The 22,559-nt window shown below is 39.7% G+C and overlaps 1 protein-coding gene across 1 annotated transcript in view; it reads left to right on the forward strand.

The window, feature by feature from the left end:
* Positions 1–2,838: 2,838 nt before the first annotated feature.
* Positions 2,839–22,559, forward strand: part of TMEM170B (transmembrane protein 170B) — a 36,780-nt gene continuing 17,059 nt past the window's right edge. The window contains exon 1 of the mRNA XM_050789610.1: positions 2,839–2,989. Coding sequence (XP_050645567.1) covers positions 2,893–2,989 — 97 coding nt within the window. The 5' untranslated portion in view covers positions 2,839–2,892. The remainder of the gene's footprint in view (positions 2,990–22,559) is intronic.

Below are 22,559 nucleotides of genomic sequence, written 5' to 3' on the forward strand. Positions count from 1 at the left end.
TTTGGATTCACTTGGGGTGTTCCCTGATTTCCAACAGGATGGTGACTAAACCATTCCTGAATTGGCATATTATTCAGTATCAAAAATCTGTAGGAAATAAATTCCATAACTTTCATTTGTATTAACTCAGTTTTGGGTTTCATAACTCTGGCTGTTGGGAAAATGGCTAATTCTCTTAAGGATATAAGCTTCCAACTTTAAGATTCTTTACCTTTATCCAAGATCATTACCTTTATCAACGCAAACCTGAGTTAAATAGCCTGGAGAGTAGAGACCTTATCTTCAAATCTTACAGATAACACCTTGCACAGAACATTACAGATAGTAGATGCCAAAAAAATATAGACGCCAATTAAATTGAACTGAACAGCAGGGGAGAAGTTGTTGGGTAGCAAAGAACATTACTGACTTGAGGCTTCATTGCTGTGTTTTTCTCATTTCCTGACATGAACACTTGGATTCTGTAAAAAATATTTATTCGGAACAGGAACAATGCTTAATTTTCTATGAAGATCACTCAGTGATTCATTCAACAAATATTTGTGGTACACGTGCCAGGCACTGTCCCAAGTTCTGAATATTTTCACTGCATGCTACTGTGTTTTAAATAACAGTGTGCAATCTAAAGAACTTAAACTAACTAAAGGTTTCTGATATGAGAGTTTAATGAGTCCCTGCTCAGGGAGTTTGCTGTGAACCCTTCACTGAATGTGGTCACATTCCCTAACATCAGTAATTATGTAATGCCAAGTCCCTTAAGAATATTATTAGGTAACCTGCACTTCCCCATCGAGAATCTTAAAGTGAGGGAGTTAATAGTGGGTTAAGAAAGATAATGGGGTTGCTAGAAAGAATAATAGACCAGGAATTCAGAAACTGGGCTCTGAAGTGCTGTCATCTCTGTCAAGTCACTTAATTCACAGAATCCGTTTCCCTATCTGTAAAATAAAACTATAAAAAATGTTAAAGCCTCTTTTAGGTTTGATATTCTGTAATCTTAATAGATCTAATTAAGTCTAAATTCTAGGAGGAAGATAAATTCTACATTATGAGTTTTGGCTCAATTCCTATTAATGGTGCAAAATTTTCTCTTATGTTGTGACATCAAAAAGAAAATACAAATAAATAAATGTGTGTAGGTAAATATTATTTTAAAGTGACCACCAAGAGCACCATTTGACAGGTAATTCAACCCTTCAGTGCTTTGTCAAATATATTTGATGATTTAGCTATAGCAGGTATTTCTTCACTTCTCTTTGTAAATTTTTGTTTATCCAGATGGCAGAGGGGTTGAAAAAAGGTGGGAGGAGGGGCTGGCTACTGCATATTTGTGTTATTGCTAAAACTTAAATCTTTATTTTTTAAAGTTTCACATTTCGAGGAGTTTAACTTGTAGTAGGATTTTAGATGCTCCTCTGGCTAACGCTGGACATGAAGAAAGACAGCAAATGATGGGGAGAGAGGTCGAGTTTAAATTCGAGGGAAAAAAATAACAGGCACAATTTAGATAAAAGAATACTACCACCAAAAAAGCGGGGGACTAGAGCCGGCGATGGCCCTGAGGATTAGGACACCTGCTGAGCCTGGAGTAAACAGGTAATGTCAGGTCCTGGAACTCTGGGAGGCCCAAGTTCTTGCTGCGGGAAGAGGGATTAGCAGAATGATAACGCGGGTCTATTTGTGTTTTAGGGGTTTTAACACGCATTCTGCAAGTAAGTGACCTATCCAGGTCATTCGATTCAGGCTCAGAAAAAAACCCCGCAAATTAATACATCTAAATGCTGAGATATTTATACCTTTTAAAAAGTTACACGTAAGCATCTTTACCAAAAGCATTACATTTTAAGGCAAAAATGTGAACTGTCACAGCATCCACCTCACCGAGTTCAGCAGCCCCACCTTGGGTCAGGGCTGCCCCTGCAGCGCGGGCTCCTGCACCGCCCGCACCGCCCACGCCGCCCGCACAGCGCGCACCCAGCAGGGCCAGGGCGAGGGCTCCAGGTCTCCAGGTCTCCCAGGGCGCGCGCCCGGGGTCCGGGGGTGGGGGGTGTGGAGGCGGTTCCCTTGGAGCGCCCAATCAGCAGTAAGGCCCGGCGGTGGCGCCAGTGACGTAGACCGCACTTCCCTCCGCCCCACTGCGGGCCGACGCTCGGCGCTGTCAGCCACGCGAGCTGGAGCGCGAGGGGAGAACGAGGAGGAGGGCTTTGGGGCCGACCGGCTGTCGGAGGGCGACGGGTCGCGGGGAGCGGGGGAGTGAGCATGCGCAGCGGCTCCGGGGCGGGTAGGGGAGGAGGGACCGGCGCTGAGAGGCGCGCGCGCGCGCGCGCACGAGCGGCCCGCCGCCGGCTGCGGGTGGAGGGGGCGGTTCCTCGAGTGTCGGCGACCCGAGGGCGGGCAGGCGGGCGGCAGGTGCTGCCGCAGCCTCCGGCCGGTCCCGCGTCTCTTCGTCCTCCGGCGGCGATGAGCTGGGCCCTGTCGGGGGCTGCACCTGCCGGCTGCCCGTCAGCACCGGCCTCCCGGCGTGACCTCGGCCTCCTCGCGTGTCCGGCCCCCGCGGCGCGGCGCTGCCCCTGAGAGGGCGCGGCGGCGGCCTCCTCCGCCCCGAGTCCGGCCGCGCGGGGACGGCGCCCGGCCCCCTCCCCTCCCTCCTCCGTCCGCCGTCCTCAATGTCTCCCCGGCGGGGAGGGGGCTGCCTGGGAGACTCGCTGAGCGGCCGCCCCACGGAGGCCCTCCGGCTGCAGCAGCAGCAGCGCCCGGCCCGGCGTCCCGCAGCCTCCACCGGCGGCGGCGGCCTGGAGGAGCCGCGCACCCGCCGCCGCCCCCCAAGCCTCGCAGCCGCCGCCGCCGCCGCCCGGCACCCGAGGAGAGGGCGGCGGGCGCCCCTCGGGGAAGATGAAGGCGGAGGGGGGCGACCACTCCATGATCAACCTGTCGGTGCAGCAGGTCCTGAGCCTCTGGGCCCACGGGACGGTGCTGAGGAACCTCACGGGTAATTGACGCGCCTGGGCTGGTGACGGGGATGCGGTCCTCCCCTCTCCTGTCTTCTCCTTCCCGGGGAGGGGACACGCTCCTCGCCGCCCCACCCCCGTGCGCGCCCCGCTCGGAGCTCCAGGTCACGGCGAGGAAGGTGTTAATTGGAGCCACTTCGCGCGTGTCCTGGGGGCGCCGGCGCCCGCCACCCCCGTCCCTGAGTCGCGGGGTGAGCATCCGCGACCCCCGCTCCTGCCCTGCACTGGGAGAGCTCCCGGCGGCGGCCCGGCCTCTGTAGTAAGCGCGGAGTAGCTTTAGTGCTGAGACTTGAGCGCGGTTCGCTTTTATTCCATTACCCTCTTCCCCTCCCCCTTCCACACACATCGCTTCTTGCTATTTACATCTTTTTCTGATTTAGCTCTTTTTCTTTCTGGCAAGTCTCAAGCCAAATGTAGGACCTAAAATCACTGCCCACAATGGTCGATTTGCTTTTCAACCGCTAATTTTTTTGGGCGATGTAGATAACTGAGCAAATTACAGTAGATCGGGGCTGAGCTAAGGTCTAGTGCAGTCTAAGCATGTTAGCTTCATATATCTCCTTCTCCTCCCATTTCCTTTTGTCTGTCTGTCTCTTTCCCTCAGGCCTCCAGCTGCTGCTTCTGAGACTTTTGATAATTTTGTGTATTTCCGTTCATTTATTAAGGCTGTCAGGAATTGGCCTTACAACATCAATTTCTGTTTGTAAAAGTGGGTGATAATACACACAGTATTTTTATTCAGTCTGTAGATTTGCTTTATGAAGAAACTTCTGGTTTTGTTGTGTGGAAATGCTTACGTTATACGTTGAGTTCCGAATTTAAAAATTATTCTCTAAAGTAGAATTTACGAGAAAGAGATTCAGTTGCGATTTGGTGACTCCTCAGTGCCTGCTTTTCAGAGAAAAAAAATTCTTAAAAACATACTCAGGATTTAATTCTTGAAAATGTGTAAGGCAGTTAATTTCAATAGAACGTTAGTATTTCAAAATGCATTTTGTCAAACTGGTTAAGAGTGTTATGAGTATTTTACAAATATAACATGTGTTCATATATATAACAGATATAAAGTCTGGCATGGTATAGAATACATTCATAGAAGAAAATTTTATGGAATTATATACCACAAAAGACAACTTGAAGGACACTGGTTTCTTTGAATAGAAACTATACAGTTAAAGTAGATTCTGGATTGCTTGATGCTATCCTCACTTTTAAGCTGTGGTTATTTAACTTGAAACAGACTGACTGTACGTGTTGATTGCCGGTAAGGAGCATATTGTTATAATTCTGGAAAACTAAATGGACATAAAGACCATCTCATGATTCAATTGAATTTAGAAGTAGACTGCTTTATCTTACTTCTGATTTTTCTTGCATTTATCCACTGTTTGGTATTTGAACTGTACCAATTTTTGTTGAAGTCAAATGAAAAGTAGGGACTTAACATATATTCGTGCAGGCACACCTTAGAAATATTGCAGGTTTAGTTCCAGAACACTGCAAGAAAGCAAATATTGCAATAAAGTGAGTCAAATGAATTTTTTGTTTTCCTAGTGCATGTAAAAGTTACATTTTACCTGTAATCTTTAAATGTGCAATAGCATTGTTTGAAAAAAAAGTACAGACGTTAATTTAAAAATACTTTATTGCTGAAAAATGCTAATGATCATCTGAGTCTTCAGCAAGGATGTTATCTTTTTCCTGGTGGAGGGTCTTGCCTTTGTGTTAATGACTGCTGACTGATCAAGGTGATGATTGCTGGAGATTGGGATGACAGCAGTGTCTTAAAACAATGAAGTTTGCCACTAAGGAAGAGCAATAGACTCTTCCTTTCATGAAAGATTTCTCTGTAGCATGGGATGCTGTTTGATAGCATTTTACCCACAGTAGAACTTTAAGAATTGGAGTCAATCCTTTCAAACCCTGCTGCGGCTTTATCCACCGAGTTTATGTAATAGTCTAAATCCTTTGTTGTCATTTCACTGGTGTTCACATAATCTTCACCAATAGTAGATTCCATCTCAAGAAACCACTTTCTTTGCTCATCCCTAAGAAGCAACTCCTCATCCATTCAAACTTTATCATGAGATTGCAGCAATTCAGTCACATCTTCAGACTCCACTTCTAATTGTAGTTATCTTGCTATTTCAACTACACCTGTGGTTACTTCCTCCACTGAAGTGTTGATCCCCTCAAAGTCATCCATGAGGAATGGAGTTAATTGCTTTCCAACTCCTATGAAAGTTGATATTTGGACCTCTTCTCATGAGTCACGATTGTTCTTAATGGCACGTAGAATGGTGACTCCTTTCCAGAAGGTTTTCAATTTCCTTTGCTCAGATCCATCAGAGGAATCACTATCTCTGGCAGTTTTAGCTTTCTTACACAGTGTGTTTCTTAAATAATAAGACTAGAAAGTCAGAATCACTCTTTGATCCATGGTCTGCAGAATGGATGTTGTATTAGCAGGCATGAAAACAACATTGATCTAGTTGGACATCTCCATCACAGCTCTTGGTTGACCAGGTACATTGTCAGTGAAGAAAATACTCATTAGAATGAAAGGAATCTTTCTTTCTGAGCAGTTTTCAACAGCGGGCTTCACATATTCAGTGGGCCATGCTATAAACTGATGTACTGTCATCCAGGCTTTTTTGTTTAATTTATAGGGTGCAGCCAGAGTAGATTTAGCTTAATTCTCAAGGGCGCGAGAATGGTAAATGAGCGTTGGCTTTAATATAAAGTCACCAGCTGCATTAGCTCCTAAGAAGAGTCAGCCTGTCCTTTGAAGCTTTGAAGTCAGGCATTGACTTCTCTCTAACTATGCAAGTCCTAAATGGCATCTTCTTCTGATATAAGACTGTTTCATCTACATCTATCTGTTGTTTGGGGTAGCCACCTTCATCAGTTAGCTAGATCATCTGGATAATTTGTGCTTCTACGTCAGCATTTGCTGCTTCATCTGGCACTTTTATGATATAGAGGTGTCTTTTGTTAAACCTCAAGATCCGACATCTGCTAGTATCAAACTTTCTTTTGCAGCTTCCTCACGGAATTGAAGAGAGTTGGGGCCTTTTTGTGGATTAGGCTTTGGCTTAAGGGAGTGTTGTAGCTGGTTTCGTCTTCTATTTAGACCACTCAAACTTTCTTCATATCAGAGAGCAGTCTGTTTTGCTTTCTTATCATTTGTGTGTTCACTAGTGTAACACTTTTAATTTCCTTTAAGAACTTTTCTTTGCATTTGCAACTTGGCTGTTTGGTACAAGAGGTCTAGCTTTTAGCCTAACTTATGTTTGAACGAGCCTTCCTCACTAAGCTTTATCATCTCTAGCATTTGATTTAAAGTGAGATATCTGACTCTTTTTTTCACTTGAACACTTAGAGGCCAATGTAGGGTTATTAGCTGGCCTGATTTCAATACTGTATCTCAGGGAATAGGGAAGCCTGAGAAGAGGGAGAGAGACTGGGGAATGGCTGGCTGGTGGAGCAGGGAGAACACACACAAGATTTATCGAGTAAGTTCCCTGTCTTATATGGGCGCAGTTTGTCGCACCCCCAGACAATTACAATAGTAACATCAAAGATCACTTATCACAGATCCCTATAACAGATACAATAATAAAATTTGAAATATTGTGAGAATTATCAAAATGTGACACCAAGTGAGCACCTGCTGTTGGAAAAATGGTACTGATAGACTTGCTTGACACAGGGTAGCCTCAAAGTTACCATTTGTAAAAGCCAAAATAAAGTGAAGTACAATAAAACAAGGTATGCCTGTAGATGTTAGTCACTGGCTTAGCTCATCAAAGGGCTTTTAGAGAAAGTTAGCTTTGGGAGTCATAGAGTAAATGTAAATGTAACTTAACTTCTGGCCAGCTTCAACAATATTTTTAAATAAGTAAGATTCTAATGATTATAATTGCCGCCAGTTCCACAAGTCAGCCATGAAGCTGATAATTGTAGTTATTCATCCAAGGTTAGCTCCAGTTGTCTTTCAATATGATCTTAATACTTGCCAGTTGCTCATTGGACCTTGCCATTTCATAAAGGATATGCCGAACATCCCAAACTTGGACTGCGGTGGGACCGAGGAACATGGGAACCTCTACTAGGAAATAACTATTGTCTGAATATGTAAAATTCTAGGCGTCAGGGTAAAAATGCAGAAAAAACCAGATTAGAAATATGTTTCACTAGTGGTTGAGTGTACAACATGTTAGGAACCACATCTCAACAGTGGCAGTCTGTAAGTGGTAATATTCTGATGGGATTCATTGTGGCTTTCTCCATGCTAGTGACCTTAGTGATCCCATGTGTATCTTAATCATTAGTTAACAGATGCTGCCTACAGTGCCATTTACAATTTAGTCTACTAAAAAGAGGCAAGTAAACACAACTTCTGAAACATCTGTCATTTGTTGAATGACCACTATGTGTTAGGCACTTTACATATATTATTTCTAATTTTCAGAGTAACTCTTCAAAGTACATTTAAAAGGAAACTCAGAGAGGTAAATTAAATTGTCCCAAATCTTATAGCCAGTATATGACTGAGCTGGGCTTTAGACCCAAGTCTTTGCCTCTAGACTCCTCTTTCTTCTTTACCATGCTTCTTCAGCTACTTCCTCCTTACTTTCTTCAAGCAAAATGAGTTTCTTGCTTTATCTTGCTGCTTCTGCTCTTTGTACATACCTTTTTTATGTTTTTCAATTACGTTATAATTTGTATTTATCGATTCTAGACTGTGACCTTTTTGAGGGTCCATCCATTGCCTCACCTTTGAATTCTTATACCCTAGCATTATAGTACCTGGCACATAGTAAATGATAAATACGTGTTTATTGAGGTGAATTTTAAAAATTTTAACAGTTGTATGATTTAAACATTCTACATTGCATTGTTGCTCAGCTGCATCTCTTGGAGTGAATATGCTGTTTAAGAGGAATGAAGTGTTAAGCAACTCGTATAAATCGTTTTTTTGTTTGTTTGTTTTTGTTTTTTTGGTTTTTTTTGAGACGATGTCTGGCTCTGTGGCCCAGGCTGGAGTGCAGTGGCGCGATCTCCGCTCACTGCAAGCTCTGCCGCCTCCCAGGTTCACACCATTCTCCTGCCTCAGCCTCCCTAGAAGCTGGGACTACAGGTGCCCGCCACCATGCCTGGCTAATTTTTTTGTATTTATAGTAGAGACGGGGTTTCACCGTTTTTGCCAGGATGGTCTCGATCTCCTGACCTCATGATCCGCCCGCCTCAGCCTCCCAAAGTGCTGGGATTACAGGCGTGAGCCACCGCGCCCGGCCGTAAATCGTTTTTATACATACCTTTAAAACATGCAAATGCTTATTGAGTGTAGTTTTCTGTGCTGGGCATAATGTTTTCATGTATTTTGTTTAATCTTTTCAGCAATCCTGAGAGAGATTATTGTTCTTATTTTACAGATTCAGATACTGAAGCAAAGAGTAACTTGCTTAGATCTGATAGCTAATAAATGAAAAAGTCATTATCTTTTTTCATAATATGATAACACATACTGTTAAGTCAGAAGGCATTTTTATCATCATTATAAACTTGGAAATGAAACTAAGAGAAAGGAGCGTAGTGTAGAACCAGGGCTACTTGGATTTAAGAAATAACTGTGTGAAGGATTTGCACAAATTTGCTTAATAGGCATTCTGGTTAATTAAATACCAAATGAAAGGAAAATATGCTGTCACTAGTGTTTTTTTCCCATGTACAAACAAAGAGATGTGATGTGATTCTTCACTTTTTGTATTATCCCAATGGGTGAAGTGGGAAAATATACTGACCTTTTTATCTTGGAGACTGACCGCTAGAAAGTAGTCTTGTTTATGTACCACTTTAACAAAAATAAATTCTTAAAAAGTAATCATGAGAACTACAAACATCTTAACATTTTACAGCCAGAACTCTGACTTAATTTCAGAAATATTGAAATAATCACTCCATCAGTGAAGTGACATGGCTGAGATCAGTTATTTAATGACAGAGGCAGGACTGGAACCAGAGTTTCCTGGCCATTTGTTCTCTGCCTTTCCTTGTTCTCCTACATAGCTTGTTAACTCAGGCAGGTCAAGAGAGAATAAATATTACAGTACAGGTTGAACATTCCTAATCTGAAATTTCGAAATTCAAAATGCTCCAAAACCCTAAACTTTTTGAGCACCAACATGACACTCAAAGGAAATACTAGAACATTTCAGATTTCAGATTTTCAAGTTAGGAATGCTGAATCAGTAAATCGCATGAAAATATTCCGAAATCTGAAGTCTGAAATCCTTCTGGTCTCAAGCATTTCAGATAAGGGATATTCATCCTGTACTTAAGGGTACCCTGGTAAGTATTTGCATCAGCGAGCCTGAATATGTATGAATGGAACTAATTTGTCCAGAAAATAAAATATACTGGAAAATGTAATACATTAGGCTTTCTAAATTTTAAGTTGCCATTGCCTTTGTAAAAGCTAGTGATCCATATTTATCATCTAGCCAGTTTTAGAACTCCCACCAAGTTCAGCCTGCTATTTATTTCCTCTACCTTGGAGACACTTGTATGGGGATTCCATATCGAGCATATTAATCCCTCGAAACCCCATATCTATCACTTAATAACTATTGCCAAAATTATCTTTCTGTATATATCACTTCTTTAAGTGCGTTTTTCACAAGATTCCTAAATTGTTTAACTGTATCAGTTATATGCTTCTAAAGTAGAGAGATAAATAGCTTCCTTTCTTTCTCAAATAGATTTTCTTTGAATATGTTCTAAATTCCCAACCCCAATCTAAAACGAGAGTCAATATTGTATATACAGTTTTTTAGGTAACTAGACTTTTAAAAAATCTACAATTAATTTTTTTTTTTTTGCTTTACTTTTATTTTCTTTAACTATTTTGGCTTCCATCTTAGTGTTCTGACCCAAATTTGGTTGCTAAGAGTTTAGAGAAGAATTTTTATTTAGAAAAGGGCAGGGTCTGTAAACCCCAGTATAAATACAAAACTTGGCTGGTGTTAGGAAAGGGATAATTGCTCCGTGGGAAAAAGATGAGGGCTGCTTCAGGCTGGTCTCTCCCAGTGTCAGCAGCCAATGTGGGGGCAGGTGTTCCCTTCTTTTTATTGGTAATAAGCATTGGGAGGCTGGGAATTCAACCTGGAATGAAGGTTAAAAGGCTTTCTCTCTCTCTCTCTCTCTCTCTCTCTCTCTCTCTCTCTCTCTCTCTCTCTCTCTCTGTGTGTGTGTGTGTGTGTGTGTGTGGTAGTAGTAGTAGTACTAGTAGTAGTCCCCTTTATTCAAGGGCAATATGTTCTAAAACCCCCAGTGGATGCCTGAAACCATGGATATTTCTGAACTGCATATATACAGTCATGTGCCATGTAACTTTCCAGTCAAAGAAGGACCTCATATGATGATGGTCCCATAATTTCAGAATGGAGCTAAAAAAATTCTATCACCTACTGAGATCATGGCCGTCCTAATGTCATAGTGCAACACATTACTCACATGTTTATAGTGATGCTGGTGTCAACAGACCTACTGTACTGCCTGTTGTATAAAAGTAGAGTGTATGTAGTTATGTACAGTACATAATACTTGGTAACAAACAACTGTGTTACTGGTTTATATATTTACTAGATTTTTAATTGTTATTTTAGAATGTACCCCTACTTACCAAAAAAAACCCAAAACTGTAAAACAGCCTCAGGCAGATCCTTCAGGAGCAATTCCACAAGAAGACATTGTTACCTTAGGAGATGACAGCTCCCTGCCTGTCATTGCCCCAGAAGACTTTCCACGAGACAAGGTGTGGAGGTGGAAGACAGTGATATTGATGATCCTGACCCTGTGGTAGGCCTCGGCTAATATGTCTGTCTGGTTTTTAGTTTTTAACAAAAATTTTTTTTGTTTTAGAAGTAGAAGAAAGCTTATAAAATAAGAATATAAAGTATTTTTCATACAGCTGTACAATATATTTGTGTTTTAAGCTAAATGTGATTAGAAAAGAGTTAAAAAGTTAAAACTTAAAAGTTTATAAAGTAAAAAAGTTACAGTAAGCTAAGGTTAATTATTGAAGTACAAAAAATATTTTAAAAGTAAATTCAGTGTAGCCTGTGCATAGTGTTTATAAAGTCTACAGCAGTGTACGATAATGTCCATCCGAGGCCTTCACATTCACTCACAGTTTCACCTGGAGCAGCTTCCAGGCCTGCAAGCTCCATTCATGGTAACTTCCCCATACAGATATCCCATTTGTTAATCTTTTATGCCATATTTGTACTGAACCTTTTCTATGTTTAGAGACACAAATGCTTCCCATTGTCTTACAATTGCCTGCAGTATTCAGTAAAGTAACATGCTATACAGGTTTGTTGCCTAGGAGCAATAGGCTAGACCGTATAGCCTCAAAGGAATATATGTTGGGCTCTACCATCTAGGTTTGTGTAAGTACACTGTATAATGTTTGTACAATAATGACATGGCCAAATGACACATTTCTCAGAATGTATCCCCGTCCTTAAGCAACACATGCCTGTACTGTTTTTTCCTACACGTGTATACCTATGATAAAGTTTAACTTAGAACTTAGGCAGAGTCAGAGATTAACAACAACAATAATAAAATAGAGCAATATAGCAATATACTGTAATAAAAGTTATATGAATATGGTCTCGCTCTCAAAATACTGTGTTGTACTATACTCATCTATTTTCAGACAACAGTCAGTAGTGGGTAACTGTAATTGCAGAAAGTGAAACTGCAGATAAACGGGGAGTATTGTATTGTATATATGTATATTTAGGATGTGTATACACATGCACATATACATACTACATTAGAGTTCCCTTTGAGGCATTATAGTTGCTAAGCCGTTTTTGTTTTAATATTTAGTATCAGTCAAAAGAAAAAAATAAAAGAAAGTGAATATTTGGTATATGTATTTGGAATTGTTCACATTCATACTGGTATAGTCAGCACCTTCCTTCAGTAGTATTCCCAAGCAGGCATGCTTCTCTCGGGGTTACTCTGTATTCTAGCTTACCATTAGGTTAAGTTCCTCTTCCTCGATGCCCTATTATAGGAGGTGAGTTTAAGTAGGTAAAGTTACCTCAAATGTCTACTTAGAGTTTATTTATGTTTTGTAAAGGTAGCCCTAAAGATATGTGCTACTTTTCAGTATTTGTGTCAGACCTCCATTTTACTTTTAAAAAAAAATGTGAAAAGTCCTTACCCTTGATGGTACAGAGTCAAATAATAAGTACCAGTATGATATGTCCTTCATAGGATTTAACTTCTTAGGAGGCTTACCTATATATCTTATTGAGAATGAAGATGCTATAATTTTTAAAAACCAAAATTGTCATTAGAGATTGTTTTTTGTTTTTACCATTTGTCATTAAGTTTTTATTTTCTTAATTTCTGTCTCATTATTTTTGAATCATAAATTCATATCCTCTAGCAATACCAAGTGCAAGGTCCACATGACATTTCTTAGATCTGAACCATTTTCTGGATAAGTATTGGGACTGCTTGAGTTATAATTTTGATTCTTTAATATTAACTATGATAATAAAATATATTTATCTTTGCTTAGTGATTGAAAGGAAGGTCTAAGAAAGTAAGATAGTTCATGAAGAGGAGTCACAATTTCTAGGGATATATTTTCTATGGAAAAGAAACCTAAACAGAAGAGGGAGGAGGTAGGGATGGGGACAAGGAATTGAAACTAAGGAAGGAAATTGGAATTAAGAGTGGTCAGAGGTAAGAGGAGAGCCCAGAGAGTGTAGCGTGTTGAACTTACTATAGTATCAGATGAATAATTCTACTGGTGGCTATATTTATTGAACCCTCACTATGTATCAGACACTTTATAAAGCATTTTGCATGCATCTAATTTTCTATAAAGTGAGCATATAATTTATTATTTAATATATGTGATTATATCAAGTGTGATAAGTTAATTTTATGTTTTTAATGACTACATGCACAATAAAATAATCATGGAATAAACAGTGGCAGTAGCAACACATTTAAAGGACGCCTCATTAGACTGTCACATTCCATTTCCTGACTTTAGCTAAGTAGATTAAGCCTTGAAAGAAACAGACTTTTTTCATCAAACTTTATGCAAATAGGAAGAACACAATTTCTAACTGGAGTCCAGCTGCTTGTGTTATGATAATCATGGAATATAATCTAAGAGCATTTGTCTACTTGTTGTAGTAGGACTTGAAAAAAATGAAAATAGTTTTGAGGAATGTAGGTTACTAGATCAATTAACATTAGCTTATTAACATACTCCATTACTCCCCTTCATTTGATATGTTATCCCATATAGTTACATGTACATCAGGTTTTCTAACTTTTTAGAAATAAAGACGGGGTCTCACTGTGTTTCCCAGGCTGGTCTCAAACTCCCAGACTCAAGCAGTCTGCCCGCCTTGGCCTCCCAAAATGCTAGGATTACAGGCACGATCCACTGTACCCCGCCTCTAATTTTTTTTCATAATCCTGCCATGGCTTATATAATTTCTTCTTTTTTTTTGAAGCGGAGTCTCGCTTTGTCACCCAGGCTGGAGTACCGTGGCGCAATCTTGGCTCACTGCAACCTGTGCCTCCTGGGTTCAAGTGATTCTCCTGCTTCAGCCTCCTGAGTAGCTGAGATTACAGGTGCACACCACCATGGCCGGCTAATTTTTTGTATTTTTAATAGAGATGTGATTTCACCATGTTGGTCAGGCAGGTCTCAAACTCCTGACCTTAGGTGATCCACCCGCTTCAGCCTCCCAAAGTACTGGGATTACAGGCGTGAGCCACTGTGCCCAGCCACATCTTTTTTTTTTTTTTTTTAAACCAACACTTTACCCTGACAGATTTTATGATTCTTATATAAAAAAATATATACCCAGGGTTTCAGTACTAAGGAACGAAAGTGATTTCCTTCTTAGAAATTTTACTTTTAGTAGTTAACATTTCTTTAACACCTTTTAATGTGTTGGGCATTGTTCTAAGAATGTTACATGTATTATTTCATTTGAGCCTCACAATAATCCCACAAGATAGACACTATTATTAATTCGGTTTTTAAAAGTGAGGAAACAGGCAGAGAATATTTTGCCCTTGCTTACAGAGTATCTAAGCCGTGACTTGAAAAATTACCACTGTCAGTCCAGTTGAGCAAACATTTGAGTAACTTTACAGTGGACATGGTGATGTCAGAGATACAAAGATAAATACATGGTGACTATTTGCAAGAAGCTTATATTCTTGAGTATTAACTTACACATCTTCGTATTAGTTATCTATTGCTGAATGACATTACCCCCAAATTCAGCAGCTTAACACAAGACACATTTATTTTCTCATACAGTCTCCGATGGTCAGGAATGCTGGTTCTGGCTCAGGGTCTTACTGTGTCCAGTCAGGCTGTCAGACAGGACTACTGCATTCTCTGCAGACTTACCTGGGGCTGGGGGGTCAGCTCCCAGGTGCATTCCTGTGGCTCTTGGCAGGCGGTGGGAGGCCTTCTCCATAGGGTTACTCACAACATGGTTTTTTCAGAGTGAGAGATCACACACACATGAATACAAACACACAGGAAGAGAAACCAAAACAGAAGCCACAGTCTTTGATAGCCTAATCTTGGAAGTGATACACCATCCTGTCTGCTGTATTCTGTTGGTCATACGCAGACCAGCTCTGGAACATTGTGCGAGCAGACTGCACAAGGGTGTGGTGGGGACTCCTGGGGGCCTGCTCAACACTGGCTAAGACAGTGTTAAAGGTGGGTATGGGGAGAAAGGAATGAGGCTAAGGGAAGACTAGGGACATCATAGCAGGTGAGGGGATGAAGTGTCTGTAAAAACAAGGTGGTTAGAAAAGCAAAAAGCTGTCTTGATAGGTAGAATCATGTTTAAATAGCACAGTCTAGCATTTTCAAGGATTAATCCTGATATTTCTTGATTATGAGTTATATGCCAGTCTCTGTGGTAAACACTGATGAACAGAAGTGAAAATGTCAGTCATCAGTAAGGAGCTCAGTGATCTGGAGAAGCTAACCTTTAGATTGAGTAGTTCTTTTGTGGCTTGTTGAGTTCAGAAGAACCAGGCAATGGAATTGTGAAGACAGCACAAGAAGAGGTAGAGGGTGGAGGAGGAACCTGTTTCTGGGAGGGTAGAGAGGCAGGAGATGTGAACTGCCTGTGGGTTGGTACTACCAGGACATGATTATGTTGCTGCTCTTGGGTGCCTTGGATAGCAAAGATGTTTTCATCAGTAACATGAAACTGGATTTTCATTATACAGTTTTTTCCTTCTATCACTCCCTACCCATGAATTACTTGAATCTGTCGTGGTTTCCAGGCCTACGTATCAGAATCACCTGGAGCTTTTCATACAGATCCGTGGCTCCAGTCGATATATGTGGAATTAGGATCTTAGAACAAGGCCTAGGATGCTGCATTGTAAACCAACTCTTGAGGAGATTTTGTTATTGAGAGCTTAGGGGTTTTGAACACCCGATTTTAAAAAAAGTTTTTTTTGTAACAGACTTATAGCTATCTTATGGTGTATAATAGTCAATATGGGCGATTGAGACTTACTAAAATTCAGTATAAATGACTCACTTATTTCTAAGAGCATATAATAACCCAGTTGTTTAAAAAAGTGACTGTCATTTAACAGATTATATTAAATTTATCTTTTGAGAATGTTTTCTTCATTTGTATGTGGTATTAGCCATAGAAAATTATCCTTATTAAATTATAATACAGTTATCCCTCAGTATTGTCATCCAAAAGACCCCTGGGCTGGCTGAGTAGTAGAAAGGATAGTTTTATCAGCAGTATCAATTTGCAAACCAGGAGGAGACAGTCTCTGCCATGTGCATGTGCATGTGCAGAAGACACTCTCTTCATAGAAGGGAAGTTGAGTTGGGTTTTGTTGCCTCTCAGAGTTTGTGTTACACAATAGAGTCATACATATTCAGCAGGTTTGGGGGAAAAGCTATACATATTTATGAGAGGAGCTGAGTGCATGCTCAGTGGGTAAACGTGTAACATACATTCTGTGTTAACTTTGGGGCAAGGTTTTAGCATTAAAATAAGGTAGAATTTGACTACATCAAAAGGTGAACTATGGGACGCAAAGGCAGTCTGTGCGCAGTCTCTATGGCATGCTGTAACTGTTAGAGACTGGCTTAAGGTCTACAATTGCTTATCAGAAAAGAATGTTTGTAAGGCTGGTCCTGTGTCTAATCAGAGTTGTGGTCTGGGTTGTAAATCAGTTAGGGGTGGTCTGATAGCTCCTATTGTCAGGGAGTTTAGAGCCATAGGACTTTAGAAATTTGCCATGCCACCTGGGCCCTGAACCCTTGACCTGTAGGTAACTTTGCTTCCTTAATCTTAGGGTCAGTCTTAGTTGATAAAGAGGTGTCTATTTTGGTCTCAGAGTATATATGGAGGATTGATTCTAGGACCACTGCGTATACCAAACTCCTGCAGTGGCCCTGCAGGACCCCTGGATGTGAAAAGTCGACCCTGCCTGTAGGCGGGTTTTGCATCCTGAGAGTATTTTTGCTCCATGTTTAATTGAAAAAAAAAATTCCACATGTATGCAGACTCGTGCAGTGCAAACCTGTGTTGTTCAAGGGTCTACTGTATCTTAAAAATTCTAAACATTTTAGTTATATTAAATCTGAAGTATATGGGAGAATCAAACGTTAAAAATGTTGATGTAAAAATGTTAGGTGAGCAGCTATTGGAATTTCCACCTCCCTTCTTGGGTAATTGGAGTTCCGCTATTTTTTTTTTTTTCCTAAAAATAAAGATTTTAAAGAAGTAATAGAATCCTTGAAAGTCATGTATTTCCCAGGCCTGTTTCCTCACTTATAATACTATCTAATGTAAACAGTTTTCATATTGATTAAAGGAGAGCTGATCTAGAAATGTTATGAGTTAAGAAAAAAAGTTTAGAAGTTTTACTAGGAGTTAAGAAAAATGTATGCATTTGTACTTAAACTTGTTTCTTTAATCTTTCAAGTTAAGCAACTTTCTTTTTCAAGTGGGACTTCTTCAGACTTTTAATATACTTATTTGTAGGGTAAGGTTTAGAACCAAGAAAATCTTTGCTCTCTGAACACCTCTGACCTCTTAGACTTAGGCCTTCTTGAAATATGGTTTAGGAAACTTGATTCAATATTTAAAGATTCCTTCCAGTTATGAAATTCTCTCTCTCTCTCTTTTAATCCCAGTACAGCATAATTACTTCCTTACAATTAGTCAGAATGATATTTAAGGTGTGATTACTGTGACTTTACTTTGCATTATTTGCAGTTTTCCTGGTTATGCTTGTATTTCCTGATCTGTCATTCATTTGGTCACCTATTTATATTTAGTTTCAGGAATGTATTATATTGAGAATTTCATTACAAGTTATGCTCATCGGTGTAAAAAGTTTAATGTTCAGTACTTAGTATAAATATCCCATGGAAATATTATATCATGAGATTGTAAAACATTTTATTCTTCATTGAGAAGATTTTTTAGGTCAGTGATTCAAAAAACCATGAATCAAAAAAAATATTTTTTTGTATGATACATATAATTTAAGATGCTTGAGGGCACACAATAACAATTAAAACCATTGTATAGTTACTGTTATAATTTCATACTAGCTTCAGATTTTGACACTTTTTATCTGAGTAAAAATCACTGGAATTATAATTGATTAATTATTCAGTTAATCAGTTATGGGGAAGAACAAATTGAATGGCATCTTTTAGGAAGATAGTGCTGTGGCTTAAATATAGAGCAATTTTTGAACTATTTTAAATAGCTTTAACCTGATTTCTTTAAAGCAAATGATATTTTGATTGGTTTTAGTTAAAAACCTGTTTTTCTAAGGATCGTCTTCTATTTAATTATGGCTATTGTTATTTACAGTTTGAAATTATATAATTAGCAAGCAAAAGGGTATTTTAGTTTAAGTGGGTAATAAACAGTATCGCCATGAATTTTAAGATGGGCACTATGTTAAAGCAGCTCTTGTGAAGGTGTCATAATTAAGTTTAAAAGCTAGTATTTCTGCTCTCAAGAGGCAAAAGTAGAAAACTATTAAATATCTCCAGTAGCTTTACCTTATGTATTAAATGTGGTTGCAGTTGATAAATACAATTTATTTTTAAATCTGGTTGAAACGTTAGATTAAAAATAAGAAGAAAATGTCTTTTATGTTTACCTTCATTTTAGCCTTCTTTGTTGATTATTTCTTGGTGTAAAGTTTGCATCTGGTATCATAATCCTGTCTAAGGAGCTTCCTTCAATATATTTTGTAGCATAGATCTTCTGACAGTTGATTCTCCGAGCTTTTCTCTTTCTGACAAATAAATGTTCATTTCACCTTTAGTTTTGAAAGACATTTCTGTTGGATATACATTTCTGGCTTTATAGTTTTTTTTCCCCTTTCAATATTTTAAAGATGTCACTCTATTGTCTTCTGGCTCAGAAGTTTCTGACGAGAAGTTTCCTTTACTTTTTATATTTGTTCCACCGTTTGTAATATGTCTTTTAACCTCTGACTACCCTCAGTATTTTCCCTTTATCTTTGGTTTTCACTCATTTCACTATGATGTGTCTAGGTGTATGTGTGGTTTATTTTTGTTTTGTTGTTTTTTGGTTCTTGGAAGTGGGAGGTATTTATCTTGCTTAGGATTCTGTGAGAGTCTTGGATTTGTGGTTTGATGACTTTTATTATTTTTGGAAAATTTTTAGCCACTTTCCCTTCAGGTGTCTTTTCTTCTCCATTGTCTCTTTCTTATTCTGGACCCCAATTACATATATGTTAAACCATTTGAAATTGTTCCATATCTTTTTCTCTAAACTTCTGGCATTTTCATTTGGCTCTTAGAATTTCCATCTCTACTGAGATTCCCCATCTGTTCCTGTGTGTTGTGTGCTTCTTCCCCTAGAGACGTTAACGTATTAACAATAATTATTATAAAGTCCATGTCTGGTTATTCTACAAACTGGGCCATCTCTGACTCTGGTTCTATAGATTGCTTTATCTCTCAACAGTGAGTTGTTTTTCCTGTTTTTGAGTGCTTCTTATAATTTTTTAATTGAAAAATCTCACTAAAGACTGAGGTACATAGTGTTTATGTCTGGAGATGGTCTGTTGCTTCTGTTAGACCAGTAGTGTGACAGTTGATTTAATCTACTTAAGAGTTGAGCCGAATTTGAATTTAGTGGTTGTGGTTACCTTCAGCGCACCGCACGCTTCACATTCTCTGAAGGTTGCTGTTGTTGCCTTGTGTTTAGGGTGGGAGCTCTGTACTGCAGGGTTATTCTCGGTGGCCATGCTCCATTGTAGCTTTTAGCCATTTGTTCACAACTGTGCCTCAGAAGGGGCCTCCCCCAGTGGTGGAATGCTGATGCTTGTTACTTGCTGCTGGGCTCCTGAGGGGAGCTGTCCTGTTTTTGTGTTAGGCATGCTCTGTGTATGGGGATCTCAGGAAGTGGGGAGCTTTGTCAGCATTCCTGCCTTTCTGAACCATGGTGGCCAAACTCTTCTTACATTCGTGATTGTTCTTAGGCAGGAGTTTCCCGTTCTTCCATCAGCAGTAACAGACCTCTGCTTGGAATTGGGTCCTGGATCCTGGATGGTTTTCTGCTTTTCCCCCAGGAATAGAGGTTTTATTCTTCTCCCCTTCCCTGAACTGGAGTTCTGTTATAGCTTTGCCTGTCCCTTTAGGGTGACAGGATTTGCTGCCCTCCCCTAATGGCTAAGACTTTTGCCTTGAATAAGAGAAGGGTCGCAAGAAGCAAGATTTCTGTTTCCCCAGCAGCCAGTGTCACCTCCCGCAGGCCTACACTGCCAGTGGTGGCTCTCTCCAGTCCCGGCCTCTGATCCAGTCTTTCCAGGGAGCACCCAGTAGAGACCTGTGGAAAAGCACTTGCAAGCGAGTGTGCATTTGTGTGTGTCACTTGTGTCATTAACTCAAGGCTGGTATGTTAACCCATGCTTGGTCTTTAACAATCTGTAAAAATTGTAGCAGATTTCTTCTTACACACTTGTATGTTGCCCACTGCCTGCTCTTGTGCTTTACCAGGTAACACGTGTCCCCCACTCTTTTGCATCCTCACCTCACTAATGAGCTAAGGAAAAGTTATGATTTTATAATTTTATCTTTTTCTCATTGGATGGGAGTGACTTTTTTGCAACTTTTTATATTAAAATTTAAATAGAATAACTGAACTGTTTTAGTAATCATAGATTTTAAATTCAACAAAATCATGGATTTAAGAAAAAATCAGGGACACTACAAACCTGAAATTAATGCATGCTGGGCTTAATACCTAGGTGATGGGTTGTTAGGTATAGCAAACCACCATGGCACACGTTTACCTATGTAACAAACATGCACATCCTGCATATGTACCCCAGAAATTAAAAAAATAAAATAATTTTAAAAAGAAATTTAGATATTTTTAGAACATGGTCAGTAATGTAATTGTGCAGGTAATCTTCACATTTTTGTACTTGTTATTTTCCTACTTTAAGTTTCTTTACTGCTTGCTTCTCACCAACGTTTGAACTGTTTGGTAGATGGACTAAACGTACGTTTTTATACTCCCAAACCTAATGGAATTATCATTTATCCAGGTGTTCACACAAGAAATCTGGGAGGCCAGACATCACACCTCCCTCATCTCTATCATCCAGGCCATCTGCAAGTTCTAAATATTTCTCAAATTATTTTCAATCCCAAGTCCAGTACAGAAATCCAGGCCTTAATTTATCTTTGTACTCTTTAAAATTGTTATTATTTACTCATTTATTATCATTACTTTTTTTTTTAATAGTGACAGGGTCTCTCTCCATTGCCCAGGCTGGAGTGCAGTGGCACGATCATAGCTCACTGCAGCCTCAAACTGCTGGGCTCAAGCAATCCTCCTGCTTGAGTAGCTGGGACTATGGGCTTCTGCCACCACACCTGGCTAATCTCTTTGTACTCTTGAAATATTCTTATAGTCTCTCATCTCCATCCAGTCCCACTTTTCCATATCTACCAGAGTCATCTTTTTAAAAGGAGATATGATTCTATAACTTCTTTATTTAAAGCCTTTATTGGGTCCTCATGGTCTTCAGTTTTCACCAAAATTCTTCATTCTGTATGGTCTATAAGCCTCTCCTCTTTCTTCGCCAAAATTACTGGCTCTAGCCAGAGTAATTTTGACTTGTTTTTACTCAGTGTTTTTTAGACATCTAGAGAAATTCATACCACTGTAATTTACAGCCTCATCTTTCCATATTTTTTGATTTTAGTCAAACCCAGAGTTCTTGCAATTTCATATTCTCTATTATATACAATTTCATGATTTGAACATTGTGTTTTAGAGCAGTGGTTTCTCATTCTTGGCTATACAGGAGCATAAGAAACGTTTAAAATTGGGAAACTTTCAAAAATTCCAGTGCCCAAGCTACATCCTAAACCAATTAAATCAGAATGTCTGCCAGTGGTATCAAGGCATCATTTATTTTAGGCTCTCCCAGGGGACTCCAGCACACAGCCAAGTCCCACCTCCCACTCCCCACTCTTACTGCACCTTCAACGTGATTATCTAATTTGTTTAAATCTTGTTAATTTTTTAAAAATTCATGTGTGATGATGACTCTTCTTGGGACCTTTCTTGACAACCCACATCCTTGCACAGGGCTATGTACCCCATAGCATAACCTGCATACTGTACTCTGTAGAAACTGAAGAATTAGAACATATGTAATTGAAATATCATTAATTGAACACTCAAAGTGCCAACTCTTCCTAATATATGAAACCACCTTGACTGTAATTTTCAATGGGGGATGGGACAGCCAAGCCCAGCCCAGGAGTCAGCAAACTTTTTCTGTAAATGCAGTATTCTGCTTTTAGCAGTAGTATTTTATTTTACTTAAATAGAAAATGTAGTAAATATTAATATTTTTGGCTTCATGGGCCATATAGTCTCTGTCACAATTACTCAGCTCTGCCATTGTAGCTTGAAAGTAGTCATAGACTACTATGAATGAGTGTGTCTGTTCCAATAAAACTTTATGAACACTGAAATTTGAGTTTCCTCTGATTTTTACATGTCACAAATTATTGTTCTCTATATATATATATATTTTTTTTGAGATGGGGTTTCACTCTGTCACCCAGCTGTGGTGTGGTAGTATGCTCATGGGTCACTGCTGCAGCCTTGACCTCCTGGGCTCAAGTGATTCTCCCGTCTCAGCCTCCTGAGTAGTGAGGACCACAGGAGCGCACCATCATGCCTGGCTAATTTTTTTATTTTTTTGTAGAGATAGGGCCTCATGCTGGTCTTGAACTCCTGGGCTCAAGCAGCCCTCCTGCCTCAGTCTCTCAAACTGCTGGGATTACAGGAGTGAGCTACTGTGCCCAGCTTCTTGATTTTAAAAAATCATTTCAAATCTAAAAACCGTTCTCAAAGACTGTGCAGAGTCAGGTGGTAGGCTAGATGTGGCTCATGGGCTATATGT

This window comes from Macaca thibetana, chromosome 4 (assembly GCF_024542745.1).
Source record: "Macaca thibetana thibetana isolate TM-01 chromosome 4, ASM2454274v1, whole genome shotgun sequence".
Taxonomy (NCBI): Eukaryota; Metazoa; Chordata; class Mammalia; order Primates; family Cercopithecidae; genus Macaca; species Macaca thibetana.